This window comes from Chiloscyllium plagiosum, unplaced genomic scaffold (genome assembly GCF_037043375.1).
Source record: "Chiloscyllium plagiosum isolate Xiang-an unplaced genomic scaffold, Cpla_swu_hap1 HiC_scaffold_6, whole genome shotgun sequence".
Lineage (NCBI taxonomy): Eukaryota > Metazoa > Chordata > Chondrichthyes > Orectolobiformes > Hemiscylliidae > Chiloscyllium > Chiloscyllium plagiosum.
The window spans coordinates 125,169,750-125,182,635 of record NW_028270144.1 but is presented as its reverse complement, the minus strand read 5'-3'; the positions used below and the strand labels follow the sequence as shown (position 1 = coordinate 125,182,635).

Below are 12,886 nucleotides of genomic sequence, written 5' to 3'. Positions count from 1 at the left end.
TGTAGAGGCAGGAATCAGGAGGCTGGGATGTGAAGGAATCGTCAAACCAGTCTAGTTTGCAGAATGGGCAGCACCAGATGTAACGAGTTTGCCTTTGTGGGATTTTAAGTAAATGGTGAACAGCATTTTGCTGCTGGATAAATACTCAGTCCCTCGCATGGAGGATTTATACGCAAAGCTGGAGGGGAGGGACTATCCTTCATGAAGCTGGGCATGAGCCACGCATTCTTGCATTTTCAGTTAGATGAGGATTCCCAGACGTATGCTGCAATTAATACCCATAAGGGTTTGTGCCAATATACAAGACTGCCATTTGGGGTATTGTCGGTATGTGCAATTTTTCAGTGGATGCTGGAAAACATTTTGCAAGGTCTACCCCAGCTTGCCATTTACCTGGATGTGATAATAACCAAGTAGTCCAATAAGGAGTACTTGGAGAACTTGGGCATGGTCTTTAGACATTTTTCTCAGGCGGGCGTATGCCTTAAGGAAAAATGTTTTCAGGCACCCTAAGTGAGCTACAGAGTCGACAAGATTGTGTTACACCCATTGGAAGATAATGTGATGGCAGTCAAAGGTCCCCTGGCTCCCACATCTGTATCCTTAGGCTATTGAATTATTGAGGGAAAACTCAACGTACCCTTCATCCTGGCACCTTCAGATCAAGTCTTAAAAAGAGGTCCGCCTTGGAAGTGGTCACATAGTCAATAGGTCCATAATTTTCAGGGAAGTGAAGTACAAGTTATCATCCTCTAAGGTGTTGGCACACTGTAATTCTAAGCGAGAACTGGTACTGATATGTGATGTCCCCCTGATTGGCATTGGGTAGTATCAGCTCATAGGTGGTCAAATGGAGAGGAGCACCCAATAGTGTATGCAACAATGACTAACTAATATAGCAGATATGCCCAGATAGAAAGCAAAGTTTAGTGGTCATATTTAAAATGAGGAAGTTCCACCTATACCTTTACAGAAGTAAGTTTGTAATAAAGCCTGACTACAAATCCAGGTAAGTTGACTTCGAGGACAAGGCCGGTTGTCTCACAGCTTCAAGCCGAATTCAGCAATGGGGTCTGATATTAAGTGCGTGTTATTACAAGTCTGAACACCTGGAAAGCCAAGTAGCAAATGTGGATGCACTTGAGTCACCTCCCACTAGCAGGTAAGCCACCGTTGGTACCACCACCGGAAGAATCCGTAATGGTTTTAAATTTTCTGGGCACATTTCCAGTCACAGCTGACAATATTAGGTTTTGGACATAGGAAGGTCCAGGCAAAACTGAAATGGCTGGTGGCGATGAGAGAAACCATAGGGCCGTAGAGTCATAGAGATGTACAGCATGGAAACAGACCCATCCGTCCAACCCGGCCAGATATCCCAACCCAATCTAGTCCCACCTGCCAGCACCCAGCCCATATCCCTCCAAACCCTTCCTTTTCGTGTACCCATCCAAATGCCTCTAAATGTTGCAATTGTACCAGCCTCCACCACTTCCTCTGGCAGCTCATTCCATACATGTACCACTCTCTGTGTGAAAAAGCTGCCCCTTAGGTCTCTTTTATATCTTTCCCTCTCACCCTAAACCTGTGCCCTCTAGTTCTGGACTCTCTGACCCCAGGGAAAAAAATTTGTCTATTTATCCTATCCATGCCCCTCATAATTTTTGTAAACCTCTCAGGTCACTCCTCAGCCTCCAACGCTCCACGGAATACAGCCCCAGCCTGTTCAGCCTATAGCTCAAGCCCTCCAACCCTGGCAACATCCTTGTAAGTCTTTTCTGAACCCTTTCAAGTTTTGCAACATCTTTCCGATAGGAAGGAGACCAGAATTGCACGCAATATTCCAACAGTGGCCTAACTAATGTCCTGTATAGCCGCAACATGACCACCCAACTCCTGTACTCAATACTCTGACCAATAAAGGGAAGCATACCAAACGCCACCTTCACTATCCTATCTACCTGTGACTCCACTTTCAAGGAGCTATGTCTCAACCAGAATTGAAACCTTTTTGAACCCAGGGAGACCAGATCACAACATGGACAGCGGATTACTATGGGGAGCAAGAGTGATTGTCCCGAGCAAAGATATTGGCTGAACTCCAAGTGCCATCCACCAGTTTCCAGAATGAAGATATGTCTTGTGGCCAGGATTGGATGCAGACATAGCCGGGTTGGTGGGGCAGTGCTCAGTGCCAAAAAGGACAAAAATTACGACTGGCAGCTCACCCACATTTGTGCAAATGGCCTAGTAAACTTTGGACTTTGGTTACAGGTCAGTTATGCAAGTCCTTTCATGGGCTCAATGTACTTAGTCATTGTGGACACTTACTCAAAATGGCTGGACATGCATAGAGTTCACTTGTCAACCACTAGGGCAATGGTAGAAAAACTGCATGCATCTCTTGCAATACGTGGACTAGTGGAAGTGTTGGTCACAGATAACAGGCCATCGTTTACCAGCAGGGAATTTGAGTTTTTCCTAAAGTCGAATGATATTTGTTATATAAGAACAACTTCACACCATCCATCCACCCATCCAATGGTCTGGCAGAAAAAACTGAATTGAAACAGCATCAGGAATGCCAATGCTGGACATGACAGCTAAGCGAGGGAGACTGTTCACTTCAGGGGGCGAAGTTAGGTGTAGGAACGACAGGGCAGGCCCTGCATGGTTAAAAGGCATGGTCACTGGGGGTTAGGTCCAATGACCTACAAAGTTAGGGTAGATGAAACAGGCCTGAACAAGCATGGGGTGCAAAGTGAAAGCTGCATACTTGCAATGTGCCAATTCCTTGACTGCCTTTCCTGGAATCTGCAATGGACTCAGTAGGTGTTGCTGCCACAATACCTTGACAGCCTGAAAAGGAGAATAAATTTCATCTGACACCCTCCGGGCGAAGCGAGTGCATTACATGCCACCCGGATCAGAGGTCGAGTTGTAGGAACCTGACCCGTTGCTAAAATGCCCCAGGAGAAGCTACAAAATAAAACTGCCCTCTGTCCTTCGACTCAGTTGTGGGGAGAGGGGGTGCATTTGTGCTGTGAATCTAGACATTGTAACAAGGTCAGCCAGCTAGATCTCATAGAATGAGTTCCTTCATTGGGGCTGTTAATTTGGTCTAAATCAGGGAACTCTGGCTGACAGAGACAAACAGGAGGGTCAGAGGTTCTGCTCAATGAGAGCGGGCTCTGGGGGAGATGGATCAGAGTCAAAGACTCCATGTAAATCAACAGTGACTTGGTGACAGGATACTGGCCTCTGTGGAGTTACTTGACTGCTCACAATTGGTTTTGCATCCAGAACTAAACTAGGCCAGTCTGAGCTGTAGGTCAATTGGGAAAATTCAGAGGCAATCCCGGAAATGTCAGATGAGAGAGATTTGTGCAACCGGAAGGAGAAGAGCTTTACAGCACTTTTTTTGTTTTCCCCTCCATGGACTCAAAAGAATGCATGTCAATATGAAATGGTCATGTGTAGAGAAGGAAGCATCTGAAAATTGGCAAATAATTTAAGGTTGATTTCACCAAGGGGAGTACAACATTCCAATTATCTTTGTCCCATTACAAAAATGATTATGATTAAATAAGAAGGGTGGGTTGGGGAAGGTTAAACAAGGAAAGCATGTGTACTTCCAGGCGAATCTTTTAATAATAAACACGATGAGCAAACAATTCAGATGTCGACTTCAGTCTCGAGGTGGTAATAGTAAAGTCATGGGGATAAACATGACAGGAAGGTGGTTCTTGAATATCACTCACCTAACAAGACAGCAGTAATGGTATTTCATAGACTCCCTATAGTGTGGAAGCAGGCCATTTGTCCCTTTGGGTCCGCATTATAACCTTTGGAGAGCATTCTATCCTCCTACCATGTGTCTGTAACCCTGCATGTTCCATGGCTAAGCCACCTCTCCTCAACATCCCTGGAGGCTATGGGCAATGTAGCATGGCCAATCCACCTAACCTGCGCATTCTGGGCTGTGGGAGGAAATCTGAGCACCTGGAGGAAACCGATGCAGACACAGAGCGAATGTGCAAACTCCACACAGACAGGTGCCTGAGGGTGGAATTGTACCTGGGTCCATGGTGCTGTAAGGCAGCAGTGCTAACCCCTGATTCATTGCACTGCCCATAAAAGATGCTTTGTAATTTCAAGATGTTGTGATTGTAACAGTTGGCAGGACTGTTGTCTTGGTCATTTGGAAAATGATAGCTGTGGCAATGAGAACTATCTACTCTGTGAGACCATTGCTCCTATATAACTGATTTATACCAATCTTGAGGTATCCAGCAGCAGTTTAAAATTGACCATAAATCTGTCTTGCAATTGGACTTAAGTTCTGAAGAGTTGTATCAGACTCAAAACTAACACAAACCTGCAGGCCATTTCATCATTTTCTAAATTTAAGGTTTTCAGCGTCTGCAGCATATTGCTTGTGTTATGAAATTAATTTCAATATTGATGTTTTAGAACATAGAACAGTGCAGGCCCTTTGGCCCTTGATGTTGTGCCAACCTTTTATCTGACTCTAAGATCAGGCTAATCTATCTTCAACGTGCCTATCCAAGAGTCACTTAAATGTCCCTAATGTATCCAACTCTACTAGCAATGCTGGCAGTGCATTCTGTGCACCTACTTCTGACATCTCCCGTGTACCCTCCTCCAGTCACCTTAAAATTATGTCTCCTCCTGAAGGCCATTTCCGCCCTGGGGAAAAGGTCTCTAGCTATCTACTCTCTCTATGTCTCTCATCATCTTGTATACTTCTGTCAAATCACCTCTCATCCTTCTTTGCTCCAGTGAGAAAAGCCTTAGCCCCCTAAACCTACCTTCATTAGAAATGCTCTCCCAGTTGAGGCAGCATCCTGGTAAATCTCCTCTATGCCCTCTCTAAAGCTTCCACATCCTTTCTATAATGAGGCAACCAGAACTGAACATAATATTCTCAGTGTGGTCTATCCAGGGCTCGATAGAGCCGCTTTCATTCTGCCAAACTAAATTGTAGTTAATTATTGTAATCCAATTATAACCTGTTACCTGCTAAGTTTCTCAAGAGTTAGTGTTTCTTTCCAATTTCCTTTATCCTCAGTGTTGTGTTTTTTTAAAATTGGCTGTGTAGTATTGTTACTCAATTAACTCCATAAATGATTTGTAATATTTATCAAGCCCTGTTTCAAAACTGGATAGTGATGTCAATTTCTTTTCAACTGTTTAAAACAACATTTAATGAGAATGTTGTAGAAAATTGAACAAGAATTATTCCACCAAACAGATCATCTTGTGCAAAACATTTTGAAGATAAAAGCAGAAAATGCTGCAAATACTCAAACCGAATAGGCCGAGAGATGGAATTATACTTTATTTTGGTGAAGCAATTTCTACAGACGCTTTTCCATGTGTAGATTATTTCTGGCATTGGTGTGTTTGATTTACAGCATCATTTTTCATATACATGTTGGTGTGCTTTATTATTGATTTTGTGGAACTTGCTTTCTGCAGAGCTACGTTGTGTTTAATTATTATAATAAAATTATAGCCTGATTCCTAAATCATAATTTTATAGCAACACATCTTGTCCTTTTGTAGATTAAATTATTTCCATAAAGGGCTGCATTTTCCCACTTAATGCTCATGTTAGTTTAGAGGTCAACACTTCCTGTAGGTTAGTTGTTCAAGTATTCAAGTCACAGTTCAATATTTGAACCCGCAGGCTCCAAAATTGGCATCTCAAGATGTGAATACGTCATTGTTGGATTTGCTGCTTTTGATGCATTAAACTGAGATTTTTATTTCAAGTCCAGAAAGTTAAACAGACATTGAAATTTCCATCGTACAGTTTGAGGTTGGTGTCTCTTGGTGTCCTGCCCAGCATTCTTCCTCATCCAATCATGTAACCGCATTAACTGATCCCATCATTACTTTTAATCAGATACGATGTTATGTAATAGCTTTTTAATAATCCATAGTTCATGGTTATCATTAAGCAATGGTGTAAAAGATAATGTATTGAATGGAAAGCTTAACTCACCGTTTTGGAATCTGGATGAATGTTGGCAATCATCAGGACAGTGAGTTTCTGATTCCAGAAAGGCCAGTGGAAGTGGTGTTTCACAGCTGTCTTGTATGACAGTTAGTTTGGGAGGGATGGAATCATCACTCTGTTCACCCTTTCTGGAGTGATTTATCGTATTTAACTCTCATTTAGAGCTTATTTAGATCAGTATTTCCCTGATGATTTCTATCCACTGAGTTCAAACCAGTCAATCCTAGAACGGTTTATTCTGACTGGTTCAAATAACCAGTCCACAGAGACTATTCCCAAGAATAGTCTGCTTAGTTTCTGTCAGCATTGGCTATGATGGAAATATCCCAAATAATTTTAGGATCTATGATTTTTTTTTCTCCAGGACATAGGATTCCCTGCTTGAGAGAGGGGGTTCATTTCAATTGTGACAGTAAAACTTAAATCAGACAGTTAACTAATAAAATGATTTTGTTTACTAAAAAAAACAAGTAATACACTGTGTTTAAGTGAATAACTGTACTCCTGTGCCATAAACTAACAAAAGATGTACTACTAAATCTAGTAGTATCCAGTATGATGTTACTTGCAGCTATCCAAGAACATCAAGGAATTTAGGGATATCTAATAATATAAGAATAGAATATCCAAAAACACTTCCAAGTTTTATCTTAAAACCTAGAGACAGTAAGAAATCATCTCTGTGGGAGAAAATATCCTTTAGTAAATATTACTACTACCATTGAACTCTCTTGCCCCATGGCAACCCACCATCACTCCTGCCATGCCAACTCCTCCAAATTACAATCTTTATCTGTTATATTTCTGCTTGTACCTGATGTTTCAAGTTAGCATCTGTTGCAAAAAAGTATTGGCAACTTGCTGTTCAATAGTAATAGCTTGCCTTTTTCCATTCAACAAGGGAATTTTGCAGAGAAATGTGAATGGGAACCAGCTAGCTGGTCATAGAATCCCTACAGTGTGGAAACAGGCCATTTGGCCCAACAAGTCCACACCGACCCTCCAAAGAGTATTCCAATCAGACCTATTCCCCTACCCTATGACTCTACGTTTTTTTTCCCTAGACTAATGCACCTAACCTACACATCCCTGGACACTATGGGCAGTTTAGCATGGCCAATTCACCTGGCATGCACATCTTTGGACTATCGGAAGAAATCTGAGCACCTGGAGGAAACCCCCACAGCCACAGAGAGTGTGCAAATACCTGACAGTTGCCCGAGACTGGAATCAAATCCAGGTGTCTGGTGCAATGAGACAGTGTTGCTAACGGTGGGGAAAAGAGAGAGAGACACTTTGCAGGCTAGGCATTTCTTTGGTGCACCAGCCTCCTTCCAGCCAGGTACACCTGGTAGAACTCAGACAAGGTGTTTTCAGTTAAAAATCTCATAACACCATGTTATAGTCCAATAGGTTTAATTGGAAGCACCAGCTTTCGGAGCGCCGCTCCTTCATCAGGTGGGCTGTAAATTTTCCTTGTTCTTTGTCTTCCTTTTGGTTTAGGCTATGGTGCAAAAACGAAGGAAACAGATGCAATCTGAAGTATTCTTGCTTTTGATGTTCTATTAAAGAAAGCCAGTTGATGAAGGACTCAACTCGAGCCAGTCTTTGCACACAACGTACAACAAGCATCCTGTCTTAATAATTGCAACGTTAGAATCTGTGATTATTTTTGTCAGGACTGAATGGCAAGATGTTTCTCATCAACCTGTTTGAACATGTTAATGCATACCTCTGGAACAGATGGGACTTGAACCTGAGCCTCCTGGTCTAGAGATAGAGATGCTACCATTCCATTCCTTGAGACCCTAAAGGGCTGGAATGCACAGTACATAACCTCAAACGTTCATTTCAAACGTGCAGATATTTTTAATCAACCAGTTCAGGGATGATATGACATACCTGGGTGTTCTGGGTCAGAGATAGGAATACTACCAATGTGCCATAAAAGTCTGAGGGACTTGGGAGAAGTCCTGACTCTCTTCTCCCCCCCCCCCCCCCCCCCCCCCCCCCCCAAATTCCGATATTCTCTGATCAACCTGTGCAGAGATGTCATTACACACTTCTAGAGCAAGTGGGACTTGAACCTAGGACTCCTGGTTTAGAGGTAGGGACACTACCTTGCACAACCCCTTAATTTTCCCCATCCTCGTCACACCCTTAATGCCCACCACTTAGATGCAATGAAGCACCATTTAAATATAATTAACGTTTGAAAGGTGTTTTGCCTAACAAAGGAGTAAATCTATATTTTTGAAAATGTGTGGGTTTTTTTCGTGCTCACTTGACTATTGATTATTTTTTTTCGTTCTCTCTTCTTGAAGCTAAGGATGAAGGAAGCATTGCTGTTGCCTTGGGTTACACAGCCCATCTGGTGCTCATGATTTCCTGTTTCCTGCAAATACCACTCAGGTATCCTATCATCCAGAAGGGATCCCGGTCCACAATTAGGGACAACATCACTGACAAGCTTTCTGAGAAGGAGAGAGAGTAAGTAGATGTTGCTTGTAATTAATTGTAAGAATTAAGTGAAAAGGTAGAAAACTTTTTTAATGTTTTGGCAAAGAATTGATCTCTCCTTTTGATTGCTTAACTGTACTCATTGTGTTTATAAGTTTAATCCTAAATGCATGACTAATTAAGTTCATCCAAATGTGAAGTCTTTTGCTAGTCTGAAAATTGGAATCCATTTAAAACTAAGACATGTTTAAACCAGGGTACTCGATAAGTGGCACTGAGTACATGAGCTATCATTTAGTTGTGTGTTCCAGTGTGGCCATGAGCAACAAGAGCAGATTTACGTAAGAGCTGAATGCATGACCATTGTAAGTGGTGTTCCACACGTTATGATACAGCAGTCCATATTTCCATTTGTTCTGTGGGGAGTAGCAACGTGTCTTATGTAAATATTTTAGACCAGCTGTTGATATTTCATCTGAAAACATACAGCATCAAGTGAAATGTAAACATTTGCCAATAAAAATGTGAGAGATCCTAAGCATTGACTGGCAGTTAAAATGACAATGTTGCCACTTAGCCAAACTTTCTCTCCTCTTGATTATTATACTAATATTCAGACTGAAAAGTTCGTGGAGAATTTTTAACTAACTAATGCTATTTTCTATATTTCTTGTTTATAGAAGTGGGAAGTGTAGCATGTGGACCCAGTGCTGGGCCCTCTACTTTTTATCACTTACATAGTCATAGAGATGTACAGCATGGAAACAGACCCTTCGGTCCCACCAGATATCCCAACCCAATCTCGTTCCACCTGCCAGCATCCGATCCACATCCCTCCTAACCCTATTCATATACCCATCCAAATTCCTCTTAAATGTTGCAATTGTATCAGCCTCCACCACATCCTCTGGCAGCTCATTCCATACACATGCCACCCTCTGCATGAAAAGGTTGCCCCTTAGGTCTCTTTTATATCTTTCCCCTCTCTCCCTAAACCTATGCCCTCTAGTTCTGGACTCTCCGATCACAGGGAAAAGTCTTTGCCTATTAACCCTATCCATGCCCCTCAATTTTGTCAACCTCTAAGGTCATCCCTCAGCCTCTGACACTCCAGGGAAAACAGCCCCAGCCTGTTCAGCCTCTCCCTATAGCTCAAATCCTCCACCCCTGGCAATATTCTTGTAAATCTTTTCTGAACCCTTTCAAGTTTCGCAACATCTTTCCGAAAAGATTTACAAGGATGTTGCCAGGGTTGAAGGATTTGAGCTATAGGGAGAGGCTGAATAGGCTGGGGCTGTTTTCCCTGGAGTGTCGGAGGCTGAGGGGTGACCTTAGAGGTTGACAAAATTGAGGGGCATGGATAGGGTTAATAGGCAAAGACTTTTCCCTGTGATCGGAGAGTCCAGAACTAGAGGGCATAGGTTTAGGGTGAGAGGGGAAAGATATAAAAGTGACTTAAGGGCCATCTTTTTCATGCGGCGGGTGGTACGTGTATGGAATGAGCTGTCAGAGGAAGTGGTGGAGGCTGGTACAATTGCAACATTTAAGAGGCATTTGGATGGGTATATGAATAGGAAGGGTTTGGAGGGATATGGGTCGGATGTTGGCAGGTGGGACGAGGGTTGGGTTGAAGATTTATTCAGTCTGGTCTATAAACCTGCATGTTCACTACAATGTGGCAATACCCTTCAGAAGAGATGGTTCCTTTTTGCAATGTTATTTTTTGGGCTAGAACCTGTGGCATTTTCACTCCGTATCTTTGAACTGTTGCTGCATGTGTGGATAGCTGAACCTGTTTTAACCAATCAACCAACGATTGTCTTTTGAGAACACTAAATAAACCTCCAACTGGTCATTACAGCACACAATGCAGATCTAATGAGTTGCAAATCAGAGAAGATACAACTACCCTGATGTTTATAAACTAAAGCACTACTTGCTGGTTTATGTCTACTGGCCGCCAAATTGGCACAATTCACTCCTGACACTGGTTAGATTAGATTCCCTGCAGTGTGGAAACAGGCCCTTCAGCCTAACAAGTCCACACCGACCCTCTGAAGAATAACCCACCCAGACCCATTTCCCTCTGACTAATGCACCTAACACTATGGGCAATTTAGCATGGCCAAATCACTGGACCTGCACGTCTTTGGACTGTGGGAGGAAACGGGAGCACCCAGAGGAAACCCACGCAGAAACTGGGAGAAGGTGCAAACTCCATACAGACAGTTGCCCGAGGCTGGAATCAAACCTGGGTCCCTGGCGCTGTGAGGCTGCAGTGCTCACCACTGAGCCACCGTGTTGCCACTTTAGTGTTAATTTGAAGTAAAATCTGTCACTCAGATTTTAAAATAGTAATTGAAAATCCATAAATTTCTTTTGTTTAGAGAAAAATATTTGTATTAGATGTCCTTCTTATATTAAATTGAACTATGAAAGATGAGATTTGTAAGCTTGGCTCAGTGGAACAGTTCTCTGATACAAGTCAAAAGGTTCTTTGTTGAAATTTCATTTTGGACAGAGGCATAACCAGTTTAAATTTGTTCAGGGTTTCTCGGTGGATCACATTGCTGCTTCAGTGGTCCCCTCTAGAAACTTAAGTATAATATTTAGAGGTTTTCCAATATGGCGCTGAGAGAATATAGGCACTATCACATGCGTCGTTAAACTGATATATCATCTGCCTCAGGTCGATATGAAAGATCCCACGACACAGTTAAAGTTCTTGATTTGGGGCTTTTGATCTGTTCTCCCCACATTGATAAAATGTGGATACTTCTGCAATTGCCTTTTTGCTGTCTGACCAGACATTAAACGCTGACTCCTGCTTGTCTGATGCTGCCTGACCTGCTGTGCTTTTTAAGCCCCACACATTTTAATTCTGATCTCCAGCATCTGCAATCCTCGCTTTCTCCTGGACATAAATGATGCTGGACAGAATTGGCAAGGGCCCAGAGCTGAGGTTTGACCTGTTGGCTGTGGGATTGCCTAGCTTTGTCTATTACTTGCTGTTTCCATTATTTCCTGTTTAACTTGACAAGGTTGGAACCTCATTTTCAGATATTCCTGGTGCTGCTCCTAGTCTGCCCTCCCACACTCTTCATTCAATCCTTCATTAATCGCATAGCATGAAAGTAATCTTGTGTGGGGGATATGCCAAAAGCCAGGAAGTTTCAGATCATGTTTGAGTACAGATTTGCTAATCGATCACACTGCCTGATGGATGCCCTGTTTGGATTTGCTGGATCTATTTGAAATCTTAAATATATCCCATTTAGCACAGTGGTACAGCCAAACAACATGATGAGTGCTTTCCTAAATGTGAATACTGTTAGGGAGCAGACCAGACCCTGTAAACATTTTAAGATAGCCCAGAACCTAACTTTTCTAGTTGTCTTAAGCAGATGTAAGGTGATTATTCCAGGAGCGATGCAACTGGTCAAACCACTGTTTTAAACAAAAGGAAATTTATTTACATCTGAACAAAAAAACCAAATTTAGAATAACATAACTATTTGAAAACCCAGCTATCACAAAAGCGCAACTTAGCAAGGAGCTGTTCAAATTTTCTGCAACATCCGAGAACACACCCCTTGACAAAAAGGTAATTTCAAATAGAGGTTCTTGCAGGTGAGAGAGAGAGTGAGTGTGGTGGTCTCTCTTCTTCTGCTACATTGTACTTTCAGTAGCCAGTTTGGTGAGGGTGAGGTCCTTTAGGACATAACAATATTTCGCAGTGGTGGTGCTACTGAGACACTCTTCATGAATATTGAAGCTCCCCCACCCAGAGTAGATTCTGTGTCAATGCTGCCTCCAAGTGGGAGTTCAATGTGGAGAACTGATCAGCTGATTGTAAGGTGGAATGGTTACGTGGAAAGAAGTATCCTTGTCCATCATATGCAGTGATACTTATAGCAAGCTCTGCAAGGGACATGATGTTCATTGTATTTAATGTTGAGTCAAGCAACATGTTATATTTTACGTATGGTTAAGCCAGGCAAACGTGTCAAGAATTCTGGAGCATTATTGCTGTGATGGCCCCTCTGTGATTGTAATCTGATGTTGAATAATTTAAAGCTTCATGGTTTGTTTTGCATAAATGCGGCTGCATATTGGACAAATTTTAATTCTTTACTTATCCAAGTATCTGCACTATCATGGTTTGTGCAGATGTATTTAGGCTAATCCTTGAGCCGATCAAAGCTGATGATATGTGTCAGGTCTTTCTTTAAGTTTAGTTGTGAATTCCTGTGAATTTCATTGGGGTTTCCCAACATAGTTTTTGTTTTAGTTTATGTAAATGGCTCCAGAGCATTTAGTGTGACTTGGAAAAAACCTACAAGGTGATGATGAGGTAGTTGGAACAGTATGTTTGATTCT

The 12,886-nt window shown here is 42.2% G+C and overlaps 1 protein-coding gene across 3 annotated transcripts in view; it reads left to right on the top strand.

Moving 5' to 3' along the window:
* Positions 1–12,886, top strand: part of uvrag (UV radiation resistance associated gene) — a 347,124-nt gene that overhangs the window by 219,074 nt on the left and 115,164 nt on the right. For all 3 annotated transcript variants that reach the window (XM_043692472.2, XM_043692474.2, XM_087988432.1), the window contains one exon: positions 8,371–8,536. In XM_043692472.2, coding sequence (XP_043548407.2) covers positions 8,371–8,536 — 166 coding nt within the window. The remainder of the gene's footprint in view (positions 1–8,370; positions 8,537–12,886) is intronic.